Source organism: Ahaetulla prasina, chromosome 5 (genome assembly GCF_028640845.1).
Source record: "Ahaetulla prasina isolate Xishuangbanna chromosome 5, ASM2864084v1, whole genome shotgun sequence".
Lineage (NCBI taxonomy): Eukaryota > Metazoa > Chordata > Lepidosauria > Squamata > Colubridae > Ahaetulla > Ahaetulla prasina.
Window position 1 is genome coordinate 15,213,943 of NC_080543.1, and position 27,790 is coordinate 15,241,732.

General features: G+C 44.5%; 1 protein-coding gene across 3 annotated transcripts in view; it reads right to left on the reverse strand.

Annotated features, from left to right (window-relative positions):
- The window catches only part of SLC36A4 (solute carrier family 36 member 4), a 77,376-nt gene extending 53,260 nt beyond the window's left edge, over positions 1-24,116 (reverse strand). For 2 of the 3 annotated variants that reach the window (XM_058185851.1, XM_058185849.1), the window contains exon 1: positions 24,001-24,116. In XM_058185851.1, the coding sequence (XP_058041834.1) occupies positions 24,001-24,028 (28 nt within the window). In that variant the 5' untranslated portion in view covers positions 24,029-24,116. Of the gene's footprint in view, positions 1-3,650; positions 3,676-24,000 lie in introns of those variants that run through there. The other variant, XM_058185850.1, reaches the window with a different exon arrangement.
- Positions 24,117-27,790: the final 3,674 nt, after the last annotated feature.

Genomic DNA, 27,790 nt, shown 5'->3' on the forward strand with positions numbered 1-27,790 from the left:
CAAGTCATCATTATAAAATCACTTCTCTGGTTAATTCTGCTGTGAAGTGCTGTTTCCCAATCAAGTCTAATTCCTTTTGTATGAGTGCTGCGGATTTTCCTTTTTCATGTTCCCCTTTAAGTCAACGAAGCAGCTGATTTTGGTTCATAGAGTAACAGATGAAGTGGGAAATGTCTGTCATTTGCAGGATTTGCAGCTGAAATCCAAGGGATTTGAGATTCCCTAAATCAGTGGTAGTCAGCCTGGTCCCTACCGCCCACTAGTGGGCGTTCCAGCTTTCATGGTGGTGGTAGGGGTTTTGTCCGATACTGAAGCACTTTCCTTTTTTTTAATTTAATTGACTTTTTAAAAAAATTTCATAGCATTATTTAAAAACATTTTCTTTAGGTTTTCATAAAATTCCCCGTGACAATTTAAATTTCTGAAAATATACTATTTGTATCGCTCGCGCATAAATTTAGTTCACGTTACCTAAGTGAAACTAAATGGCGCTATAGTGTGACCGCAAACAAAAGAGCCTCGTCCCAGAATAGCTCGCGCATCTCCCCCCACATCACCCAGCTGTAACAGACAAGCAGAGCTGATAGCCGGCGCCCCACCCACAAACCCAATCCACGATGCGCGAGAGGCATGCGCAGACGACGATACATGGCGCATTACTGTGGAACCGGTGGGCGATTAGAAAATTATACTACTAACAGAGATACAAAAGTGGGGTGGTAGGTATAAAAAGGTTGACTACCCCTGCCCTAAATGTCAAAAGGTAGTTTAAGGTATAGCAATGTAATTCTTTATTGAGGAATAGAGTTTGGCTTTGGGGAGGGGTTGGTTATGCCTTTGAACCACCCTTGATTCCAGGGAAGTGTGGGCAGATGGCTCCCACAGTTCTCTTGGCAAAGTCTTCAGAAGTGGTTTGCCATTGCCTGATTCCTAGGGCTGAGAGAGACAGTGTGTCTGTTGAAGGTCACCCAACTGACTTTGTGCCTGAGGCGGGACTAGAACCCACCGCATCCCAGTTTTTAGCCTTTAACCATTACACCAAACTAGCATTAAGGAAAGGTTTAGCCAGAATTGTTTGTTGAGATTTGTACTTCCAGGTGATACAAGGTAGTCCTTTCACTTACAGCTGGTTGCTTAACAACTGTTCAGAGTTATGACGGACCTTCCCAGGGCTATTTGCAACCTGGTTCTGAAGTTCTGATGGCCATCCCCTCCCTCCTGGTCACATGACCACATTTCAGGGATTGAACAATCAGTCCACATTTACAAATGTTTGCGGTCACACGATCATGATTTGCAACCTTTTAGCTTGAAAACTAATGTTTTACTTCCGGTTTTCAGCAAAAACTTTCCAAAGCAAACAGTGGGTTCATTGAAGAATTGTGATGTTCACTTAACAACCACGGCAACTCCCCTTTTACGACTTTCATCCCTTATGTAATTCGGGGTAGAATCAGGGCGACTGGATGGAGTTTAGCGTTTACTGGCCGAATTCCCTTCCTGACACCATGTGGAGCTCGCAGCAGATTTTTTTTTTTCTTTGCACCCGGGGAGAGAAACATCTGCCACTACCTAGGATTGAACTCTCAACCTTCCAAACGGGAGGCAATTAGCTTCACCGCTAGGCCACCACGCTGCTCTTAACAACCACTGCAACAAAGGTAGTAAAATTGGGTCATCCACGTGGGTGACCTGCTTCATGACTAGGGCCACAACAAGCAGGCCAAGTTAGGGTCATAAGTCAAGGACTATCTGTATTATTTATTTTACACCCACTATAATCAAAGCAGATTCTCTGCAGTTTATAAGAAGAGCAACACGAAGCAAAGCATATGAATAGAAACTGCTGCAACTTAAACTAGCAAAATCATTAATACCAAAAAAAAAAATCAATAATCACAATGAACAATACTGGGGATGCACCATAATCCATCCTGCGTCATTCACCATAATCGTCCAGATTAGCTCATTTTCAAATGAGCTAATAAAGTTTATTACATAACATAGCTGCAGCCATCAAAAAGAAGCATGTAATTGATAAAATTGCAGAATTGTTTCATTTTTTTAAACTTATTTTGCAGTTCAAAGTGATGGTGATTCTTCACAGAGATGCAGGTAACGGGTGGGAAATCAATTATATAAGCCTGTCTCCGCCTCTTTAGGCATATTAGGGATATGAAAGAAGAAGAAACAGGAGAAATATCCATGGATTTTATATGTGGGTTTTTTTTAAAAATTGAAGATTCCCTTCAAAACCAGATATACAAGATAATTTATTAATGCAAGAGAAATACAATGATTCCAAGCAATATAATTACATCAGAAGCAGTTAAAAATAAAACTTTTTCCCCCCAAGGAAAAATATTATAAATGCTTTTAATTCATACAGATAGTCCTTGCCTAGCGAGCAAAATTGGCACCATCGCTAAGCGTCATCGTTGAAAAGAGAGATATCACATGATGCCGAACTTGAGACCTCACGTTTTCTGCAGTTATTAAGCAAGTCACCTGCGGTTGTTAAGCAAGACATAGTGTGACTGCATCTTGTGATTTTACTGCCAGCTTCTCCACTGATTCTGCTTATTGGAAGCCAGCGGTGAATAGTGATCGTATTTAATGGGGAGGGGGTTGGGAGATGAAAAGCTTTGGATGAGGTTAATTGGATTGGAAGGGAAAATTTTATTTTATGTTTGGTTTATGTATAATAATACCTTGTGATTGACCCGGGAAGCCGGGGGGGGGGAAGGGAGGGGGGAAGGGGTTTTTTTGGGAGGGAGGGGGGAAAAAAGGGGCAAAAATGTCTTTGTCTTTTTTAAAAACTTTTTCAATAATAAAAGAGTTCCTGAAGATAAAAAAAAAAAAATAGTGATCGTATGTGGGATGCCAAGGTCCAGTTGCAAAGCACCCAAATGAGGATCATGTGACATGTTAAGTGCAAGAAATGACTACAACTTTTATCTTTCTGGCACTGTCGTAACTTCAAATAGTTGCTAAGCAGAGCAGCCGTTAAGCGAGGACTACCTGTATTTTTTTAGGGAATTAAACAAACTACAGAAAACAGAAGCATCGGGGTGAGAAGGAGAGTCAAAGTAACAAAAGTAGCATTTCAATGTGTTGCAAAGCCCACCCCTTTCCTAGTATGTGCTTTGCCACATCACATACGTGTCTTATATGTGACTCCATCATAGTGTGAAACTTCTGTACATGCAAACGTGGCATTCTAGAAATTAATTTCAATTAGATGAATGGAATGGTAGCCTCGCTATCAGCTGAGACTACAGGGAGTCCTCGAGTTACAACGGTTCATATAGTGACCGTTCGAAGTTACAACAGCACTGAAAAAAGCAACTTATGACTGCTTTTCACACTTTACGACCATTGCAGCATCCCCATGGTCACAGGATTTAATAGTCAAATGCTTGGCAACCGACTCATGTTTCGGACAGTTGCAGTGTCCCGACCTTCTGACAAGCAAAGTCAATGGGGAATCCTGATTCACTTAACAACCATGTCACTATCTTCACAACTGCACTGATTCACTTAACAACTGGGACAAGGAAGGTCATAAAACGGGGCAAATTTCACTTGACAACTGTCTCACTTAGCAACGAAAATCTGGGGCTCAATTTTGGTCATACATTGAGGACTACCTGTGTTCAGGGCTTCAGCGTCATTAATGCAGAAGATGTCCCTCTAAATTAGTTTGACTAAAGAAAGCCCTTTCTTCCACGTGGGTCTCCATCTCTGTGGTATTCTTCCTAGGAAAATTCAACCAATGCTATGAGCCAGTGTCTTACATATTTGCAGTTTTTTTTAAAAAAAACACCAATATTTTCCCATATTCTTCACCGTTTTAAAGAACATGGATCTGGTTAGAACACTTTATGACAGATATCTGCCCTGAATCTGTTTCAGTAATTATTAAGAATTTACCTCAAGGATAAGCAAAACAGTTCACTAAAATAAAATGGCCACTTGTAACATTTCTAGAATCAGTTGGAGAGAGGTGTAGTATATACTTTTATATATATATTAACCTCTTCAGAGATAATGCCCATTTTTTAAAAAAACTAAGTCTCCTTCAAGTGACATTCAATTCTTGTTAACTTATGGACACCTATGTGTAATTTCTTAACACCATAAGAAAGTGGTGTTTTTTTTAAAAAAAAAATCCCATTAGCTTTGTAATTTTGGGCAGAAATATTGTAAAGCGATGCATAAAATGTTCACATTTGTGCACCTATATCCTAGTCAGCATCTAGATTTTTAAAAAAAACGCTTTTTGTTTTGCCTTGATTCTTTCTCTTTTAATTCTTTATTAGCTTTGAGTTCTTTTTCTTTGGCTCTGCAAGGATCGTAAGCAAAAAAACCTCATTTTTTTTTAAAAAAAAACTTGAATTCCCCAATTTCTTTTCCTCACAAACTCATGACTATAACTTCCAGGAAACTAGGACTTTTACATAACAACCTTATTTAGCATTTTTTCAGGTATTTGATCGTTTAGAATTAAGAAAGAAAATGATCCTAAATGAAAAGATTAAAAAAAAACCCTCCTAATTATTAAGGTGCAAAAAGATTATGAGTTTCGAATCTGAAACATCTCGTTTTGAGGATGTGAACCACTTGAGTGTGAAACAGGTTTCAAGAGCGAAGAATCTACATTGAAAATACTGTTTTGCATCCGAAACAGAGTTTCGCACACACTGGAAACAAGATATTTTTTAATTCAAAACAATTCAATCCCAGCTGTTTCTCACAGTCCTTACACCTAGCCATATACTCCTTATCCTAATCCTTTGCCCTTTATAAAGCTCAATATTCAGAGGCATCTCTGAGGAGTTTAAAAAAAAGAAAGGCAAGATGGTAGTTGTAGCATTGCAATGGAAGGCCTTTCCCTCTTATATACACTAAGTATTACATCAATAGTATAGATTTTCCTGCTTGAACAGGGGGTTGGACTGGAAGACCTCCAAGGTCCCACTCAACTCTGTTACTCTGTTAAATTTTAAATACCGTCTTGTCTCCTTTAAGCCCCCTAGGGATGCTGGTGCCAACATCTCCTTCAGATCTCCCTGTTATTTCCCCCCGTTATCTCCCCCCAAAACTAAATTAATATAGCATACATAAGTTGACCCTATGTTTTCTTCACCCCCACATCAACCTTCTAGTTCATTTCCTTCTAGACCAGGGGTGTAAACTCAAGGCCCGCGGGCTGCATCCAGCCCACGGGGGTGCTTAAATCTGGCCCGCAAAGTAATAGCAAAGGACCAGTCCACAGTGCCGTTTTCTGCCTGGATGGCCTCCTGCAGCACCCAGCCAGCCAAAATGGAGCACACCCCTGCCAGGCGCAGAGGCCTGTTTTGGCCAGCAAAGTGCTGCAGGAGGTCATCCAGGCTGAACACGGGGCACCGGGGCTTCACGCACCCACCCGTGCCCCATTTTGGCCAGCAGGGTGATGCAGGAGGTGTCCATCCCATTTCTACCACCAGCTGGCCCACGGAGAACTACAATCCTGATCCGGCCCTCAAAGAAATCCAGGTTGACGACCCCTGTTCTAGACTTAACACATAAGCTGGGTTGAGTATTTCTCATCAGCACCTGTGAACATCCCATGTTAAGTGGACAGCTCCTCGCCCTAAGGAGGACCCAGAGCCCTACATACAATAGGACCTGGTCACACAGTGGTGCTTCTATGGTTACCAGCTCTGAATGCAAAAAAGTCCTCACCTACTCTAGACAGGGGGCGGGGCTTGATGGAACATGGCCGACAAGGGGGTGGAGCTTGATGGAATCTTCAGGTTATTGGCCACAATCCTGAAAGGAGAGTTTTTATTGGTTGGCAACTGAGCTGCTCTGCTCCAGAAGACCAAGCCTGTAAAATACAAATAACGGATATACTCAAGTGATGATGGATATAAAAGGGAGGCTCATCCCATCTCTGGATTCATTCAACAAGCATTAGCATTTCTGTGTGTTTGGCTTAAACCAATGTCTATGGAGATTCTCAATCATCCAGGTCAACAGTCTCCAAATCATGGGTGAGAGGGGATGGTTTCACGTGAGTGGCAGGGAAGCACACATGTGCGCGCAACTCCATTTGCACAAGTGGCAGGCATGCTCGTCCACTCGCTGGGTACATAAGCGGAGCTGTGCATGCACTCGCTGCCGCTTCTGAGGACTGGCTCTGAAAGGACCCTTGATCCAGGTCATGGTCGTCCCAAAGATGCTTTTTCCAAAATGCAACTGGAGTTTCTTGGCTTTTTTTTTTCCTTTTGAAAATCTTTTGCTTCTCATCCAAGAAGCTTCTTCGGTTGTTGAGTTCTGAAGAAGCTTCTTGGATGAGAAGCGAAACATTTTCAAAAGGAAAACAAAAACAAAAACCAAGAAAATCCTGTTGCCTTTTGGAAAAAAGCATCTTTGGGATGGCTTAAACCTGTGTTTCTCAACCTCAGCATTTTTCAGACGTATGAACTTCAACTCCCAGAATTCCCTGGAATTCTATCAACTGAAGTCTATAAGTCTTAAAACACTGGCTTAGACAATTGTGTGGGATCAGGGGTGAAATCCAGCAGGTTCTGACAAATTCTGGAGAACCGGTAGTGGAAATTTTGAGCAGTTCAGAGAACTGGCAAATACCACCTCTGGCTAGCCCCAGAGTGGGATGGGAATGGGGATTTTGCAGTATCCTTCCCCTGCCACGCCCACCAAGCCACACGCACACAGAACCGGTAGTAAAAAAAAATTGGATTTCATTACTGTGTGGGATCTAGACTATAAACCATGATTTGTGGCTCAGTCTATTGTGCCAAGGCAGCCAATTGTGGTTTAATAAATCACATTTAAACAAACTATGGCTTAACACTTTCAAAGAACATTGACTACTCTGGTCAATTACAATTACAAGCTGCTGAAATTCAGGAACTCAAAAGCTTACTCATGTCGTCTGGAAAGTTACCTGGACTGCTTTTAAAAATTACAAAAGTCTTGGGGCAGTGTGTGTGTGTATGTGTGTGTGGTCTACGAAAATTTAAATTTGACCAATTTCTTGTTGTTCTTGTGGCAACATAATAAGACAGTGCCCTCCAACTTAAAACCTAAAAAAGGATCATGAAAACATACATACAGTGGCCTCTGTGGCTCAGACTGCTAATGCAGTCTGTTATTAACAGCAGCTGCCTGCAATTACTGCAGGTTTTAGTCCCACCAGGTCCAAGGTTGACTCAGCCTTCCATCCTTTATAAGGTAGGTAAAATGAGGACCCAGATTGTTGGGGGCAATACAAGTTGACTTTGTATATAATATACAAATGGATGAAGACTATTGCTAACATAGTGTAAGCCACCCTGAGTCTTCGGAGAAGGGTGGGATATAAATGCAAAAAAAAAAAAAAAAGTAGCCTAGGTGTAAGAACAGAAAGCCACTCTTGAGAATAATCATTTAATTGTAAATTTTGAAGACAGGCCAGTAGGGATAAAACCGTTCAGGGAATGCAGGGCTTGAAAACTAGCAATCTCCAAAACTGAGTCTTTAAAAACAACAACAACAAAAAAACTACCTTCTCATTTCTTCAACTGTGCAGCAGGACCAGAGATCGCCACAGAGGATGTCAAAAAAACTCAAGTTAAAAGCAGTGGTGGAATTCAGCTTGCTCGGGCCGGTTCGAGTGAACCGGTAGATAAATTGCTGGCTGGCTCCACCCTGCCCCTTCCAGGAGTCCCCACACGTCCCATTTTGGCTCCCGGATAAGTGCAGGGAGGCCTTCTAGGTCCAAAACGGGGCACGGGGGGCAGCGCCCCCCAGTATCCGATTTTTGCTCCCAAGAGGCTTCAGGGAGGCCTCCTAGGCCCAAAATAGTCCCCCCTGCGGCCCGTTTTTGCTTCTGGGTGGGGTGCAGGAGACCGAGTCCTGCTTGTCACACCCCCTGGCAACACCCACCATGGCAACACCCACCCGGCCAGTCATTAAGGCAGAGAACCAGTTGTTAAATTATTTAAATCCCACCACTGGTTAACAGCCATAGCCATGTGTTCTCTATTTTAAAGCAGTGCCTGAAAGCAGTCTCTGCACACATTGTATGTGGATAATTGATTCAGGCCCACCAACTGAACGTATTTAACTATCTGCAGTTACAGTGGAATTGCACGAACCGCTATAAGTACAGTACTTCTGTTTAGAAACATCACCAGGAACTGTGCCGGCCTCCCAAGTTATCCTTATCTTAAATTACTTTACTTATCAAAGCAATCTTTAATAAAAAGGGTTCCAATTAACTTAAACTGATTCACTTTTTTCAGCTCCCCCACAGCTTTATATTAGATGAAAGAGCATATAAAAATAGATGGGGAACGGCCTGCTTTCATAATATCTGCGATATAAATCTATATCATTTATTACTATAAATGATAGGCGTACACGTTGTTTTCCAGGTAGGAGTTGTAAAAGGATGGTTCCTCCATAGATTTATATCCCACCTTTCAAGTTTGGCTTGAAACGTCTTGATTTTATTTGCATTTGGAAGTAGGAGTAAAATTCAGCTAAGATAAGTCAAAGGTCACCATGCACTGCAGTGACATCATTAAGAAAATTCCAAGATTACATATTTACTTTTTGATGTCTAGTTCAAATGTATAAATAAACCATGTCACTTGGCCCATAACATCAATTCATGCTTTGTTATTTTCCTTCCTCTCCACGGGGGAGGAGATTCAAAATAAAATGCGTAAATTAATCTTGAGGACAAGTTGATAGCATCTATCTTAATCTCAAAAACCTACGTAGGATTGAAGTTAATTAATACCTGGATGAGACACTAAGGCAGGAGTCCCCAAACTTGGCAACTTTAAGACTTGTGGACTTCAACTCCCAGAATTGTCTAGCCAGCTATGTTGGCAGGAGAATTCTGGGAGTTGAAGTCCACAAGTCTTAAAGTTGCCAAGTTGAAGTCCACAAGTCTTAAAGTTGCCAAGTTTGAAGGCCTCTGCACATCCAGAACTTCAGATGAAGAAGGTGTGCAAATGATAATCACCCTGTACTAAAATCAGGATATCTGTTGTCTAGACCACAGTTATTAAACACTTCCACATTGTTTTAAAGAAAGCTACCTGGAAATGCTATAAGAAGTCACCAAGAATCAACCTTGACTTGAAAGAAACTTTATTTTTTAAACTTGGCAGAGCTTTAACACATCATCTATTTAAGACTTTTTTTTTTTACGTGAAATCTTCAAATCTGGCAACTTGATTTATATGCTTGGTATGTTCATAGCCAACTATTCTGGTCCCATTGTTGAACACTCAAGCAAAGTCTAGACCTATCTAAGATGAGCCAAAGTGAGACATCAAATGTCTATCTGCTTAACCACATAAGGCTATCTATATTGGATGAGATTCCTTCACCTTCCAAAATAACTTCTTTTTTTTCAGTCTGTTGTGGTACGTATTTTATTTAAACATCAAGACTCAAGAAAAGTACTTCATGTAATGCTTGCAAGAATTTTTTTTTATTATTATTTTTTGTTTACATTTATACCCCGCCCTTCTCCGAAGACTCAGGGCGGCTTACAGTGTATAAGGCAATAGTCTCATTCTATTTGTATATTTTCACAAAGTCAACTTATTGCCCCCCCAACAATCTGGTTTTATAGCAATTCTGGTGAATTGCTATAAAATCCATCCAATCAGTTCACCTCTGACAATTCATGCTTTTTAAAATGTTTGCTTAGCACATTATGAAACCAGTGATTACTGTATGTGTGGTTACAATTTAATGCTGTCCCAACCCAGCCCCAGCGGTGAAATGCTCCCGGTTCAGACCGGATCACGCGATCCGGTAGCAATGGCGGCAAGTGGTTCGGAGAACCAGTAGCAAAAATCCCTCCCCGCCCCATGCCCAGCTGAGCTGCGCAAACATCAGAGGGTTGTTTTTTTTTACTTTTAAAAGCATTTTTTCTTTGGCCGAAAAAATGCTTTTAACAGTAAAAAAAAAGCCTCTGATGATTGCACGGCTCAGCTGGGATCGTCAAGAGGCTTTTAAAAGCATTTTTTTTACAACCTCTTCTGCCGAAGAGGTTTGGCGAAAGAGGTCTTCGGCCAAAGAGGTTGTAGAAAAAATGCTTTTAAAAGTAAAAAAAAAAAAAAATTGGCCACGTGCATCCAGTCACATTACCCCCACAAGCCACGCCCACAGAACTGGTAGTAACAAATTTTACATTTCACCGCTGCCCAGCCCCCTATTTAAACCATGCATAAAGCACAAAGGACTCTATAAATCAGGGGCCCCAATGCTTGGGCTGCAGCACACTACAGGGCAACGACCCATTCAGAACCTGGCCATAAAAATGGTGGGTGAGAACCTGCGTGTGCAGTTTCACTTGAGCGAGCAGTGGGTGCTCACACACAAAGCTCCACCACAGAACCATCCCCTCTCTCCCCCACACCGGTCCGTCAACCTGGAAAGGTTGGGGACTGCTGCTATAAAACGAACTATGGTTTAACACAATAGGTCCGTGATGGCGAACCTATGGCAAGTATGCTGGAAGTGGCATGCAGAGCCATCTCTTTGTTCTTCTGGGTTCCGGCGTGCTGGGCAGCTGGTCTTCACACGCGCGGAGCATCAGAAACTGGAAGAGCAGCCGCCCCGTACACATGCACGCACCAGCCACCTGGTCTTCCGGTTTTTGGCGCATATATGTGCATGAAGACCAGCTGGCCCACCAGAAACCGGAAGATCATCTTCCCAGTGCATGCATATGCACCGGGCAGCTGCTCTTCTGATTTCTCATTTATTTATTTATTTATTTATTTTGTCACATCATCATACAAAAAGATTATATAGTGCCAGAAACCAGAAGACCAGGTGGGCGGGGCGCATGCATGCACTGGAAATCGTAAGAGCAGCTGCCTGGCACATACATTTGTGCCGGGCGGCTACTTTTCTGGTTTCCAGCATGCGCATGCACGCTCCCGTTTTGGCACGGTGCCAAAAAGGTTCACCAACACTGCAATAGGTCATCAGCATGATAAGTTGTGAGTAAATACATTTCATTAATTTGCTGTTCCCAATATGAAAAACATGCTTCTACTCATCTTGAGTAGAATTCCACAAACAACTTCTAATTCTGGATTATTTTGTTCCAAAAAAACTCCCAATCCTTGGACCACCTCTAGAAAGACCGATCTGCCATTTTTGGTTTGTTTCATAAAAGGGGTGTTGTGACCCAGGCCCCAGTAGGTAGTAGGAAACTCAGTCAGTGTAAAAACGAACAAACTTTATTAGAGCAGTTGAGAATTAACTCATTCTCAGCGTAGTCCAAACTAAATTAAAGCAAATTCCTCCCAACACAATCCCTCAGTCCTATCACCAACCTTGGTCCAATTAGGCAAACTGCCAAAGGCCTTTCTTGGCAAAACTTCAGAAGATGCCGATACAAAACAAATGCAACAAGACAAAGCTATCAACATTGTTTTCCAGCAAAAAGCCCAAACACCGTTGCTGGCCTTTTAAGCCTTATGGGAGGGGCCAATCATCCTTTGGCCCTATTCCTGAGTCGTCCTTTTTGCTTGAGCTGCTCTTGCCTTCTGGCAGCTCTTCTCATGCGTGCATTAGGAACAGGCTCGTCCTGTTCCTCTGCCTCACTACTGTCAGCCTCTAGAGGTTCTACAGTCCGCACCTCACTCCCCAACGGCCCTGGCCCCACTTCAGCCTCTGACACAGAGCCCTCATACGGGCCTTCCCCAGCCTCCAGGACTGGCCCATGTTCTTCCTCAGCCTCATTGCTCTCTGACTCCGTTGCCAGCTCTGCAGGCTGCTGGCAAACCACAACAAGGGGATGTACGTCTTTCATTTTGGTTTACTCCTATCGGATAGGGAAAATCTGTGCTTAGGGGAAAAGGAATAAACAGGAGTTGCTACTGAGCTTGGTGTCAGGCAGTGTGAGGAAATGACACTGAGATAGCAGTTGAAAAATCTGGAAGGACGGAAGATTACACATATTTGACCATGTGTGTCATTTATACAAATTCCACAACTGGTTCAACAAGTAAATGCAGTTACTAAACCAGTGATAAGGTACTGACCCTTAGTCATCATAACCTGTACGTTTAACATCGCATACTTAACAGAAATCGAACACTTCTAAAGACAAATTCTGAAAGGAACACCTGATCATTTCAGAAACAACACTGATAATTATTTGATCATATATATGATTTCTAGTTTTGTTCTCCACCCCAAGTCTGCTATTACTTCTGGTGGTACTAAAGACTTAGGCTGCTGACCTGTATAGATAGATATTCATTTTGTGACTGCTCGAAGTTACAAAGGCATCGAAAAAGGTGATTTACAACTGGTCCTCGCACTTATGACTGTTGCAGAATCCTCAGTCGTCTGATAAAAATTTGGGCACTTGGCAACTGGCATGTATTTAACAATAGTTGTAGTGTCCTGGGATCAGTGGTGGATTTCAAAATTTTTTACTACCTGTTCTGTGGGTGTGGCTTGGTGGGCGTGGCGTGGCTTGGTGGGCGTGGCGTGGCTTGGTGGGCGTGGCGGTGGGCGTGGCAGGGGAAGGATACTGCAAAATCCCCATTTCCTCCTGATCACTGGGACTCGGGAGGCAGAGAATAGATGGGGGCGGGGCCAGTCAGAATTTTTACTACCGGTTCTCCAAACTACTCAAAATTTCCGCTACCAGTTCTCCAGAACTGTTCAGAACCTGCTGAAACCCATCTCTGCCTGGGGTCATGGGATCACCCCTTGTGACCTTCCCAGCCAGCTTCTGACAAGCAAAGTCAAGCAAAGTGAATCCAGCGTAAAGCTGGATTCACTTAACTACCCTGTGATTCGCCTAATAGCAAGTGGTTTACAGAGTCAGAATCTGGGTCCTCATTTTACCCACCTTGGAAGGATGGAAGGCTGAGTCAACCTGGAGCCTGGTGAGATTCGAACTGCCAAATTGCAGGCAGCCGGCAGTCAGCAGAAGTAGCCTGCAGTACTGCACTCTAACCATTGAGCCACCGTGCAGTGATTCGCTTAACGATCCTGGCAAAATAGGTTGTAAAATTGAGTGTAACTCACTTAACAACTAGTAGGAGAAAGAAGATCCTTGCTTAGCAAAGGAAATTCTGGACCCAACTGTGGTCATAAATCAAGGACTACCTGTACCATATTATTCCCCCATGCTGTTCAGCCGCTACGTGAAATGATTGGGGACTTTCATTTGGAGGTTTTGAGTGAGATGCTATCATTATGCTGAATATCTTCTGCGCTTTTGGGTTTTCTATTAAGCATTCAACTTCAAAGAAGCAATCAGGATTGTCAAATGTTGCCTAAATTATATGATGAACTAGATGAGAGAGAGCAAAATGAAGTGAAACACTGTTGGTTAATGTTTGTGAAGAAGCAATCGGCATGGATATCCAATTTATTCCTATTCTGCAGGTCATGTCAGCAGGTAGCAAACGAAGAACAGAAGTTTTCATAAAGCATCTGAACTTGTGATTATAAATCGGGACTTGTATGTTAATAAGCCTTAGTTTAAAACTAGCTTATGACCTCGGTTTCTTTGGGAAGAATGAACATTTGCTACTTTACTAACTTCAACCCGGAGATCTATCTATGTGCTTTCTAAGGATTGATGCTGACTTGAAGGCCTATAATAAATTGATTTGACTAACTGCATATTCATATTTGTTGGGAAAGCGACAGGAATTTTCCAGCTATGGATTTTTCTTCTTTAAATTACAGTGATCTTTGTTATTACAGTGCTTTCCAAGTAAATAATTTGTGCTTAATTTGTTAGTCATTAAAATCCAGCCACGTAATTGTTTAGAAGCAAGCCAATACAAGGAAGTAGAACTAGTCTGCCAAAAATAAATCGTGTGAGACTAACTTCTTATCTTTCCCTGCCAGAATGCCTATTTTAGTAGACCAAGGGAATTCTGTGGAGGGAAGTGTACTTTGATCTCATTAACGTATTTAACAAGGCTTTCTATGATACCACAGTGGACAAGACAGATAAAGGTGGGTTGGAGGATGCTAATGCTTCCTGGATTTGAACCTGCTGCACTGCAGCCAAAAGGAGCTGATAAAATGGTTATGCATTAATCTGGAGGGAAACACTGAGTGGATTTATCCTGATTCCATCCTCAATCCAATGTTATTTCACATCTTAATAAATGACCTAGAGTAGAGTTTCTTGACCTTGGCAACTTTAAGACATGCGGACTTCAATTCCCAGAATTCCCCTGCCAGTTTTTGAGATATCGGTAATCTGCTGTCATTGGCCCGCAAGGTTTCTCTTTTGCAAATGAAAAAAGTCCACTTCATTGAACAATGTAAGAAACTGGCTTCCGGATTCTGTCACTCTACCTTCTCCATATCTCATTTAAAGAGCTAAGCACAATACAGGTAGTCCTCGACTTACAACGGTTCATTTAGTGACCAAAGTTACAACAGCACTGAAAAAAGTGACTTATGACCGTTTTTCTACACTTATGAGAGTTGCAGCATCCCCATGGCCACACAATCAAGTCAGATGCTTGGCAACCGACTCATATTTATGACGGCTGCAGTATCCCGGGATCATTTTGAAACCTTCTGACAAGCAAAGTCAATGGAGAAGCCAGATTCACCTAACAACCATGTTACTAACAACTGCAGTCGTTCATTTAACAAGGTCATAAAATGGAGCAAAACTCACTTAAAAAGTGTTTCACTTTATGTTAAGAAACTGATGGAGATGATGTTGTTTTTGCAAAGAAAGCAATGTTTAAGAGTTGTGGATATAAAAGTTCAGTAGGGACATTAAAGGTAAATAGGAAGAAACTGTAATTCCAATAAGCGAGTCAGCTTGGTCAAGCAGATTAGTTAACAGTTTTAATCACACAGTCTAGGGTTCGGTTCTGCAACCCAACAAGAAAAACACAGACTTCAGAGGATAATTAGAACTGCAGAAAAAATAATTGCTACCAACCTGCCTTCCATTGAGGACCTGTATACTGCACGAATCAAGAAGAGGGCCGTGAAAATATTTACAGACCCCTCGCATCCTGGACATAAACTGTTTCAACTCCTACCCTCAAAACGACGCTATAGAGCACTGCACACCAGAACAACTAGACACAAGAACTGTTTTTTCCCGAAGGCCATCACTCTGCTAAACAAATAATTCCATCAACACTGTCAGACTATTTACTGAATCTGCACTACTATTAATCGTCTCATAGTTCCCATCACCAATCTCTTTCCACTTATGACTGTATGACTATAACTTGTTGCTGGTAATCCTTATGATTTATATTGATATATTGACCATCAATTGTGTTGTAAATGTTGTACCTTGATGAACGTATCTTTTCTTTTATGCACACTGAGAGCATATGCACCAAGACAAATTCCTTGTGTGTCCAATCACACTTGGCCAATAAAATTCTATTCTATTCTATTCTATTCTATTCTATTCTATTCTATTCTATTCTAGTAATATAGTGGAGAAATTAATTAAATGGTTGCCTCAATTAATTATGCTTATGCTGCAAGGATTGTAAGGAAACAAGAAATATACCGTATTTTTCGGCATATAAAATGCACCTTTTTCCCTCCAAAAAGAGGATGAAAATCTGGGTGCATCTCATACTCCAAATGTAGCCCCGCCCAGCTTCTCAAAGGGAGGTTTCAGAGGCTGAAAAAAGCATCAGAAACGGAGCTTAGAAAAAAAGCCCCAAACGGAGCTTTAGAAAAGAAGCTCTCAGAGCTTTAGAGGCTTTTTTTCTGAAGTTCTGTTTTGGAGGCTTTCAGAGGCAGAAAAAAAAGTTTTTCTGAAACAGAGTTTCAGAAGTTTCAGAGGCAGAAAAAAAAGCAAGGCACAGAGCTCACAACCAAGGAACCTGTTGCTAAAATTCACCTCTGGGAACAGCTGATTGGGGGTATTCTGGGAGGCCAATCCACCTGCCAATCAGCTTCTTTCTTATTTTCCTCCCCCAAAACTAAGGTGCGTCTTATACTCCGAAAAATACAGTAGGTTAAGAAGTTTTTTAAAAAGGGACAAAAGATAGTAAAGAACAAAGGGAACTGTGTAAAAGGTGGGGAAACAGATTAAGCATGGGGAAACTCATGGAGAAACAGGCATTCTGGGAAGATTGCAACCAGAGGTGAAATCCAGCAGGTTCTGGCCGGTTCTGGTGAACCGGTAGCGGAAATTTTGAGTAGTTCAGAGAACCGGTAAATACCACCTCTGACTGGCCCCGCCCCCATCTATTCTTTGCCTCCCGAGGCCCAGCTGATCGGGAGGAAATGGGGATTTTGCAGTATCCTTCCACTGGAGTAGGGAGGGAATGGAGATTTTATAGTATCCTTTCCTGCCACGCCCACCAAGCCATGCCATGCCACGCCCACCAAGCCATGCCTACAGAATCGGTAGTAAAAAAAATTGAATCCCACCACTGATTGCAACCCTGGGGTCTTTGTCAAAGGTGGCTACAGGGAGGGATTTTTGGTTTGGGTGGAGGAAATAAAAAGTTGAAGAAATGTATTCCTTGATGTGCCTACCAGTTAGCCACCCACTCTTGCAAGAACATATTTTACATGCTATAAATTGCTTGCTGTTTCACTTTATGACTCTTTATGAATTTCCGATGGGTGAGTCTGTTTGTCACATTAGAAAATTTTGGGTTCAACTAGGGTTGTATTTCGAGGACTACCTGTACTATGTGAAAATGGAATAATCAGCGCAGAAAACAATGGAACGATGATTTTGCAACTGGGCTTCTGTCGGCGCAGCCCAAGATCACATTAAGATGCTGGATCACGGGAACCTGCAGTTGGTGGATCGCTAGTGCTTCCCGATTCTTCTCACGTGCACAATCCCAATGCTCTCAAACTAGTACTTATATGTTTAATTCTATTTACTCAGGTACTCAGGAACTTCATCCTGTTAGCCATAGACCCAATCTGAGGTCATTCTGAATTGTGATTTGCGAAATCAAATGCTTTAGCCTGGCATAATTTACACACCTGATAAGCATCTCTTTCGCTCCGTATTCTAGGTCAAGAGTTTCCCAACCCTGGCAACTTAAAAAGGGAGCAGCCCAGTGGTGAAATCATTTTTTTTTACCACCAGTTCTGTGGGTGTGGCTTGGTGGGCATGGCAGGGGAAGAATACTGCAAGATCTCCATTCCCACCCCACTCCAGGGAAAGGATACTGCAAAATCCCTATTCCCTCCCCATTCCAGGGGAAGGATACTATAAAATCCCCATTCCCTCCCCACTCCAGGGGAAGGATACTGCAAAATCCCCATTCCCTTCCCACTCCAGGGGAAGGATACTGCAAAATCTCCATTCCTGCTGCCGGATTGTGGACTTGGCAGCCTTCATATCCTCCAGCCTCTCGGAGAAGTTCAGCCTTTTATATGGGCCTGGCCTCTTGGGGGGATAAGGCTGGAGAGACCTGGCCTCTGGGGTGGTTAGGATTTATTCCTGGCCATGTCTGGAGGGGGTTGTTGGAGGTTTGCGGGGAGATGATGGAGGCATTCCGGAGCGGTTCCCCTGTAACCAGTCTGTGGTTGTGACTGTGATAACACCATCCATGCCCCCCCTCGGCCTTTTTGGGACTTCTTTGGCCGTTTTTGGTCCTATTAGGACTTTTTGGGGGAGACAATGGGACTTATTTGGGGACAGAGGAAGACGGAGGAGGATGTGCCCAAGGACTGGGGTGCCATCTCCCTCACCCCGGTTCCAGGATGTTTTGGACTATACACTCGACAGAATACCACCTAGACTGTCATTTGGTGCCTATCGCTGTTCCATTCTGCGTCCGTCCTCATTCTGGACTAGTACCATCTGCTACCACCTGCCATTCGGAGATGGAGCTTTTGTTTTGCCGATTCTTAGTCTCAGCTGCTCGCACTATACTCATGAGGAACTCTTGCGCCTGCAGGTGCCCCCGCCTGCAGGAATGGCCTCCTCACTACCGAGGGCCGGCCTCCATGACGGGTCTTGGGACCCACAGAGGTGGCATGCGAAAAAGAAGAGCTTGTGGGGTTTTTTAGAGAGGGAACTTTTAAGGGGTGGGAGGGTAAGGGCGGGCAATGGGGGTAACCCGTCGGGTAAGGGGCCAGTCTCTGCACATGCTCACAGCGGTCTTTCTTTATCAGGTTCGGAGGTTATGGGGGTGGAGGGTGTTCCTATTGATGAGGGTGGTTCTATTGACACGGTAAGTGGGAGAGGCAGATATGGCGGAAGCGAGGGGTCATACCAAGTTTCGGGAGCACGTGCTCGATGTCTGAAAGCGATCACGCGCTCCGACCCCTTGGACTTCTCCCGTTCCCCGGATGGTCAGGATCCTCAGAGCCCGGGCCTTCGGTTGATGTTGTGCAATGCTCGGTCCGTGGTGAACAAAGCCCCCCTTGTTTGTGATCTTATTCAGGGGGGTTCCGCGGACCTTATAGGCATTACGGAGACCTGGTTGGGCACGGAAGGGGGTGTGCCCCTCGTGGAGATGTGCCCGCCGGGTTTCCGTGCATTCCATCAACCGAGGGCCCATGGTAGGGGTGGTGGGGTGGCGGTTGTGATTAGAGAGAGTCTAGAGCCGAGGGAGACCACTGTGCCTCAGATTGCCGGGTGCGAATCCTCTTGTGAGATGGGGTCATAGGTGTCAGATGGGTTTGCTGATCGCGTACCTGGCTCCTTGCTACGTGACAGCTGCCCTGCCCGAGCTCCTGGAGGTGCTGGCCGGGGTGGCAGTTGAGACCCCCAGACTTTTAGTCATGGGGGACTTTAACTTGCCATCTTCCGCCCGTCATCGACAGCGGCTCGGGAGTTCACGGCTTCCATGACGGCCTTGGACCTGACCCAGGTAATTGATGGCCCTACTCACATTGGGGTGGCACTCTGGACTTGATTTTTCTCTCTGGTCAGTGGTTGAGAGATCTGGACTTAAAGGAAATAGTCACTGAACCTTTGTCATGGTCAGATCACTCTCTTCGCCTGGACTTTCTGACCGCCATTCACCACCGCAGGGAGACGGAGCCGATTCGTTGGTTCCGTCCCAGGCGCCTGATGGACCCGGATGGGTTCGGACGGAGCTTGGGCCATTTCCTGAGGGTCTGGCTCACGGCTCGGCCGAGGAACTTGTTGCGGCCTGGGAACGGGCCGCGGCGGGGCCTTAGACCGAGTCGTGCCTTTGCGGCCTCTGACCCGGCGCAGGGCCCAACCGCCCTTGGTTTTCCGAGGAGCTGAGGGGATGAAGCGCGGAGAAGACGCCTAGAGAGTTCCTGGAGGTCTAGCCGTTCGAAGCTGATCGGACACTAGTGAAGTCCTATACTAGGACTTACCTAGTGGCATTGAGGAAGCGAGGCGTAGCTACGCCTCCTCCCTCATTGCATCGGCAGATAACCGCCCGCCGCCCTGTTTGGTGACTCGCTCCCTCCTTCATCAGGGGGAGCGGGATGACCCGTTGCAGGGACGGGCTGAGGAGTTTAACGGTTATCTATACGATAAAATCGTTCAGCTTCGGGATGGTCTGGACCAAGATTGCGGTGATGCGGGCGAGACGCTCGAGGGTGGTCTTGGCGACATTATTTGGGATGAGTTTGACCCTGTGGCTCCCGAGGACATGGACAGGTTGCTGGGTAGGTTGAATGCCACCACGTGTTTACTGGACCCGTGCCCCTCCTGGCTGGTGCTGGCCACTCGGGAGGTGACACGAGGCTGGCTCCAGGCGATTACGATCGCTTCTTTGGTGGAGGGTGTCTTCCCGGCCGCCTTGAAAGAGGCGGTGGTGAGGCCCCTCCTTAAGAAGCCTTCCTTGGACCCGGCTGTTTTAGGTAATTATCGTCCGGTCTCCAACCTTCGCTTTGCGGCGAAGGTTGTAGAGAGTATGGTGGCATATCAGCTTCCCTTGCACCTGGATGAAACTGTCTATCTAGACCCGTTCCAGTCCGGTTTCCGACCCGGTTACAGCACGGAGACGGCTTTGGTCGCGTTGGTAGATGATCTCTGGAGGGCCAGGGATAGGGGTTGTTCCTCTGCCCTGGTCCTATTAGACCTCTCAGCGGCTTTCGATACCATCGACCATGGTATCCTGCTGCGCCGGTTTGGGGGGATTGGGAATGGGAGGCACCGTTTATCGGTGGTTCTCCTCCTATCTCTCCGACCGGTCGCAGTCGGTGTTGACAGGGGGGCAGAGGTCGTCCCCGAGGCGCCTCACTTGTGGGGTGCCGCAGGGGTCAATTCTCTCGCCCCTTCTGTTTAACATCTACATGAAACCGCTGGGTGAGATCATCAGTGGTTTCGGTGTGAAGTATCAGCTGTATGCGGATGATACTCAGCTGTACTTTTCTACACCGAACCACCCCAACGGTTATCAAGTGCTGTCCCGGTGTCTGGAGGCCGACGGGTCTGGATGGGGAGAAACAGGCTCAAGCTCAATCCCGCCAAGACAGAGTGGCTGTGGATGCCGGCATCCCGGTACAGTCAGCTAAATCCGGCTGAACATCGGTGACGAGTCATTGGCCCCGATGGAGAGGGTCCGCAACTTAGGCGTCCTCCTGGATGAACGGCTGTCTCTAGAAGAGCATTTGACGGCCGCTCCAGGAGAGCGTTCTACCAGGTTCGCCTGGTACGCCAGTTGCGCCTTTCTGGACCGGGATGCCCTATCCACGGTTACTCACGCACTCGTGACGTCTCGCCTGGATTACTGCAATGCTCTCTACATGGGGCTCCCCTTGAGGGGCATCCGGAGGCTACAGTTAGTCCAGAATGCAGCTGCGCGGGTGATAGATGGAGCCCCTCGTAGCTCCCATATGACACCTATCCTGCGCAGACTGCACTGGCTTCCTGTGGCCTTCCGGGTGCGCTTCAAGGTTTTGGTGACCACCTTTAAAGCGCTCCATGGCATTGGGCCGGGTTATTTACGGGACCGCCTACTGCGACCGAATACCTCCCACCGTCCCGTGCGCTCTCACAGAGAGGGTCTCCTCAGGGTGCCGTCAGCGAGGCAATGTTGTCTGGCGACGCCCAGGGGAAGGGCCTTCTCTGTGGGGGCTCCCACCCTCTGGAACGATCTACCCCCCGGACTTCGTCAGCTTTGGACCTCGGACCTTCCGCTGGGCTTAAAACATACTTATTTAATTGTGCAGGACTGAGCTAGATTTTAAATTTTGGGTTTTAAATTGGGTTTTATTTCTATTTTTAATTGGACGGGCTTTAGAATAAGTTTTTTAAATGTTTTATATTGTATTTATATTCTATTTATCTGTTTTTAGTGCCTGTAAACCGCCCTGAGTCCCTTGGGAGATAGGGCGGTATATAAATATGATTAAATAAATAAATAAATAAATTCCTACCCCACTCTGGGGCCAGCCAGAGGTGGTATTTGCCGGTTCTCTGAACTACTCAAAATTTCTGCTACCGGTTCATCAGAACCTGTCAGAACCTGCTGGATTTCAACCCTGGAGCAGTCCTATTCTCTGTTGAAAGCAAGGGCAGGGAACGGATAAATACAGGTAGTCCTCGACTTACAAGAGTTCATTTAGTGACCATTCAAAGTTACAATGGCACTGAAAAATGTGACTTAGGACCATTTTTGCACAGTTGCAACTTTTGCAGAATTTGCATGATCATATGACCAATATTCAAATGCTTGGCAACTGATTCATATTTATGACGGTCACAGTGTCCCGGGGTCATGCGATCCCCTTTCATGACCTTCTGACAAGCAAAGTCAACGGGGTAGCCAGATTTACTGAACAAACCAGGCTACTGATATATCAACTGCAACGATTCACTTAACAATGGCAGCAAGAAAAGTCGTAAAATGGGGCAAAACTCACTTAACAAAGGTCTCACTTAACAACAGAAATTTTGGACTCAGCGGTGGTCGAAGGTTAGGGTCGAGGACTACCTGTACTTTGAAACGGGGGTGAATTTCAGCAGATTCTGACAGGTTCTGGAAAACCGGTAGCGGAAATTTTGAGTAGTTCGGAGAACCAGCAAATGCCACCTCTGGCTGGCCCCAAAGTGGGGTGGGAATAGAGATTTTGCAATATCCTTCCCCCAGGAGTGGGGAGAGAATGGGGATTTTGCAGTATCCTTCCCCTGCCAGGCCCACCAAGCCACACCCATCAAGCCACAGCACGCCCACCAAGCCACGCCCACAGAACCAGTAGTAAAAAAAATTAAATTCCACCTCTGCTTTGAAATGGGAAAAGGAGACACATGATGAATAGTAGGAAGCAATGGCAAATAGTTTCAGTTCATGAAGTCCTGCTCAACTCAACTGAGCCTTTTTGCCTTTTAAAATACATATCCAGACAGTCATTACTAAAGAAAGGGGATTTAGCACTATCAAAAAACACTACACAGCTGGACTTCGTGGCTGGACCACCAAGGAAAGAATTTACTTTTCAGCTGCCTCTTTTGCAAAATTTTCCAAACTCCTGGGTGATGACATCTTTCCTTTAACGCCTGTGTTTTTCCACTGAGTCCTTCATGAACCAATTAAATAAATAAATAACCGAAATGAAAGCCCCAGTTGAGTGAGGGGACAGAAGAATACCGTAAACTATTTCTAATGACACCGGTTCACACAATCTTTTTGCCAGTGCACCGTTCTACAAAAACTTTTATTGGGACATTCTCCCTTGTTTTTGGGAGATTGTGTTTTCCTCGCATAAATACCCTTAATTTAGGATCAGCTAAAAGAAGAAGAAAAAAAACTTAGGAAGGGAGGAATGTCAAGTCATTGCCTTCAATCTCCCACCCCCCCACCCCCTGGGATTGTAAAAGATAGGAGTTTAACAGATTAACAGAGTTGGAAAGGACCTTGTAGGTCATCCAGCCCAAGCAGGAGACCCTACACCATTTCTGACAGATGGCAATCCAGTCTCTTCTTGAAAGCTTCCAGTGATGAAGTTCCCACAACTTTTGAAGGCAACTTCTGTTCCATTGGTTGATTGTTCTCACTGTCAGAAAATTTCTCCTTATTTCCAGGTTGAATCTCTCCTTGCTCAGTTTCCATCCATGACAAATGGCAATCCAGTCTCTTTTTGAAAGCTTCCAGTGATGAAGCTCCCACAACTTCTGGAGGCAACTTCTGTTCCATGGGTTGAGTATTCTCACGGTCAGAAAATTTCTCCTTATTTCTAGGTTGAATCTCTCCTTGATCAGTTTCCATCCATTATTCCTTGTCTGACTTTCAGGTATTTGGAAAATAGTTTGACTTCCCTCTTCTTTGTGGCAGCCCCTCAAATATTGGAACACTACTATCCTGTCTCCCCTGGTTCTTCTCTTCACTGGACTAGCCATGCCCAGTTCCTGCAACCGTTTATCGTATGTTTCAGTACCCTAACTGTCAAACTATTTACTAAATCTGCACTACTATTAATCTTCTCATCGTTCCCATCTCCTTCCACTTATGACTCTATGAACGTAACTTTGTTGCTTGTGTCCTTACGATTTATACTGCTATTGATTGTTCCCCGATTGCTTATTTGTAGCCTATGACTATCATTAAGTGTTGTACCTTGATGAAGGTATCTTTTCTTTTATGTACACTGAGAGCATATGCACCAAGACAAATTCCTTGTGTGTCCAATCACACTTGGCCAATAAAAAATATAAATAAATAAATAAATAAATCATTCTATTCTATTCTAATCATCTTGGTTGCTCTTCTTCACTATTGCACGGCGACCTGCGCCTCGTCTGAAAGAGGCTCCCGTTTTGCACCGAGCGTGCCTTGCAAATATGATTCTGCAAACCATTTTTGCAAGCCCGATTCCCCATGCTTTTTTTTTTTTTTTGCAAACCCTGGGCTGCAATAACCTCACCGGGGGAACCCCCAAAACCCCGATAACGGAGTAAAAAAGAAATAATAATAATAATAATAAAGCCCTCCTCGTTTTTCTTTAGGAACCACGGCCCGCTCCCCACTTCCACGTCCAGCCTCCGCTTACCCCCCCCCAACTCCCCACTCGCGAGAATCCGTTTGCCAAGTACGGTACCTAATTCTTCTCTGGCCGGCGTCCCCATCGCGCCGTCTCTATGGTACCTTTCTCTCCCTTCCGCCAATGTGGAGCCCGAGCGCCAAAGGAACAACTGCGCCTGCGCGGCTCGAGGATGCCCGATACTTGCTTCTAGCTATACGGTACTGTACAGTGTACAGTAACTGTGTAGTCCTCGCCCTCGATATCATAGAGGTGCTAAGTGCTAGAACGGCGGAGGAGGAGGTGGTTATCATCCCATCTAGGGCCTTTCCACAGGGGGAGGATCATGGGACTTCCAGCTGATCTGGGAGTCCCAAGTTGGGGAGTGTCTTCTTTGGGGGGGCAAGATGCTAAATCGAGTCCACCGCTTGAGGGCAGCAGAGAGATAGGGAAGTGTGTCTTCTTCATAAAGACAAAAAATTACATTTTTAGGGCAGAGATTCACACAAATTATAATTCCATTTGGTTTGAGCGTAGTAAGGATGTGCAAACTTAGCCATCTTAGTTTGCTATGGTTTTCCGTTCTGTGCAATTCTATTCTTTAGCAAACTACAGTTTAGTGAATAACGGTTTAGTGCAAAAGGTTAACCAACTTCTGAGTTTCCTCTTTGAGGAAAGATCTGAAACTCAAGTGGATTGGAAGATCACACAGCCAGATATCCATTTTTGCCAATGTTCTTCTCCCATGTGATTTAAATTCACACCCTAATGTCTCCTCTAAATTCCTTTCAGATATCAAAACCTGATTTCCCTTTCCCGCCTACAAACTAAGTTAACAGAGAAGCACATTATCTACTTTCCTTTCTTCGCAATACAAGAAGAAAAGAACTCAAGTTCAGTTCCTGCCAATTTAACAAGCTATGCTGAATGACTTACAATACTGGCCTACACATTATTTATACACTGTTCATCCAAACAACAGGCAAGATAATTAAAATATTGATTGTGCCAAGGTAAAACCCATACTATTAACATTATTATGTGTAGAAGACTAGAGTGTCAGGGAAAAGTCTTTATCACTGGAGTACTACTTTATTTAGCACTGAACCCTGAAATTCCTTAGCGTACCAAAGTAAAAAAATCAAGTTGTAGATTAGCAAAACACCAGTTATCTCCTCAGATATGAATACACCAGATTTCTCTAGCCAATGACCTCCAAATTCCAACTCTAGAATGAATGAGACTCTAGAAAGAGTGCAGAGAAGAGCAATCAGGATGATTAGGGCACTGGAGACTAAAACATATGAAGAACGGTTACAGGAACTGGGCCTGGCTAGTCTAGTGAGGAGAAGGACCAGGGGAGACATGCTAGCAGTGTTCCAATATCTCAGGGGCTGCCACAGAGAGGAAGGGGTCAAACTGTTTTCCAAGGCACCCGAAGGCCAGACAAGGAATAATGAATAGAAACTGACCAAGGAGAGATTCAACCTAGAAATAAGGAGACATTTTCTGACAGTGAGAACAATCAACCAATGGAACAGCTTGCCTTCGGAAGTTGTGGGAGCTTCATCACTGGAGGCTTTCAAGAAGAGATTAGACTGCCATTTGTCAGAAATGGTTTAGGGTCTCCTGCTTGGGCAGGGGGTTGGACTAGATGACCTACAAGGTCCCTTCCAAGTCTGTTAACTGAACTCCCATAATGCCCCTCACACTTATTCCTCACTCCTGTAATCTGGGGCCAATAACACTAAAGCAGCAATTTGTCCAGTAAGGTTTAGGATCTCCTGCTAAGGGCAGGAGGTTGGACCAGAAGCCTCCAAGGTTCCTTCCAGCCATATTATTCTATGTTCTATGTTCCTTACAAAGTTAACAAAAGGATTACAGTTGAATGTGTACATAATACTGTGCTACCAATCAAACAAGAACGTTATGAAAAGTCAGTAGAACAGTTAGGTGTAGAGATAGAATAATAGAGGCTGAATTTCAAAACTTTGCTCAGACCTGTATTTGCAGAAGGCACTTATTTAATTGTGGACAGAGGTGAATTGTGGTTTATCCAGCTCTACAGGTAGTCCTCGACCTACGACCACAATTGGGCCCAAAATTTCCATTGCTAAGCGAGATGGTTGTTAAGTGAGTTTTGCCCCATTTTGCAAACTTTCTTGCCACAGTGGCTAAGTGAATCACTGCAATTGTTCAGTTACGAACATACTTATTAGATGGACCTGACTTCCCCACTGATTTTGGTTGTCAGAAGTTCACAAAAGGTGATCCCAGGACATGACCCCAGGACTGTGCAATCGTCACAAATATGAGACAGTTGCCAAGTGTCTGAATTTTGATCACACGATCGTGGGGATGCTGCAATGGTTGTGTGAAAAACGGTCATAAGTCACTTTTATCAGTGCCATCACAACATTGAATGGTCACTAAAAGAATGACTATAAATTGAGGACTGCCTGTACTTTCCATGATACATTGAACTACAACTTAACTTTGTGGACTGGGTGTGTGCAGACTGCTAAACTAAAACATAGTTGGGTTAGTTAGACGGTTTTCTCAGCGTAGTGCTTAAATATAGTCGGCCAAGAACTTCAACCTGGATAGCCGTGGGCTGTTTCCATGGCTGCCCACCCACATAGAATGTTTGAGAGTAAAAGGTGGGTGGAAAAAGGCCTTTATCTTCAAGAGGTTCATGGTAATGTGCAATTACAATAATAATTACACCTCCATGTCATGTTTAGAATGCTGGAAAAATTCCTGTGCGATGCCCAGTTTTCTCAGCTGATCAACGTTGGGTTCAACCCCAGCTGAAAAAACAGCAATAGCATTTAGACTTATATTGCACTTCACAGTGCTTTACAGCCCTCCCTAAGCGGTTTACAGAATCAGCAAATTGCCCCCAACAATCTGGGTCCTCATTTTACCCACCTCGGAAGGATGGAAGGCTGAGTCAACCTTGAGTCATTCAGGATCGAACTGCTGGCAGCCAGCAGTCAGCAGAATTAGCCTGCAGTACCGCATTCTAACCACTGCGCCACCACAGCTCATAAACGAGACCTGAATATGTGCATCTGTCACACTAGTGTGTGTGCAAATGTGGGCCTGCCTGAAGCCACACCCCCAAAATCATTCATTGAATGAAGAATTCCTCGTTACAGGTAGCCCACTACTTACGCCCACAATTGGGATCATAATTTCTGTTGCTAAGCAAGGCGGTTGTTGAGTGAGCCACCCCTGATTTTACAACCTTGTTAAGAAAATAAAAGTGAAGTCAGGGATCTCCAACCCCGGACCATGGCCCACTACCGGGGCGCTGCAGTGTCTTTGAAACTGGGCCGTGCGAGTGATGGGCAACCACATGTAAATCAAAAGACCATGAGGCTGCTACAATGGTCATAAGAGTGAAGAATGGTCACAACAAGTCACTTTTTTCAGTGCTGTTCTGACTGTTGAACGGTCACTTAAATGAACGGTTGTAAGTCCTGGGGAGGAAAGCTCTGGCAAATCTAGACAGCGTACTAAAAAGCAGAGACATCACCCTGCCAACAAAAGTGCATATAGTCAAGGCTATGGTTTTCTCAGTTGCAATGAATGGCTGTGAAAGTTGGACCATAAGAAAGGCTGAGCACCAAAGAATTGAGGCCTTTGAACTCTAGTGCTGGAGAAGACTCCTGCGAGTCCCTTGGACTGAAAGACGATCAAACCGGTCAGTCCTAGAGGAGATCAACCCTGACTGCTCTTTAGATGGCCAGATCCTTAAGAGGAAACTCAAATACTTTGGCCACTTAATGAGAAAGAAGGACTCACTGGAGAAGAGCCTAATGCTGGGAAAGACTGAGGACAAAAGAAGAATGGGACGACAGAG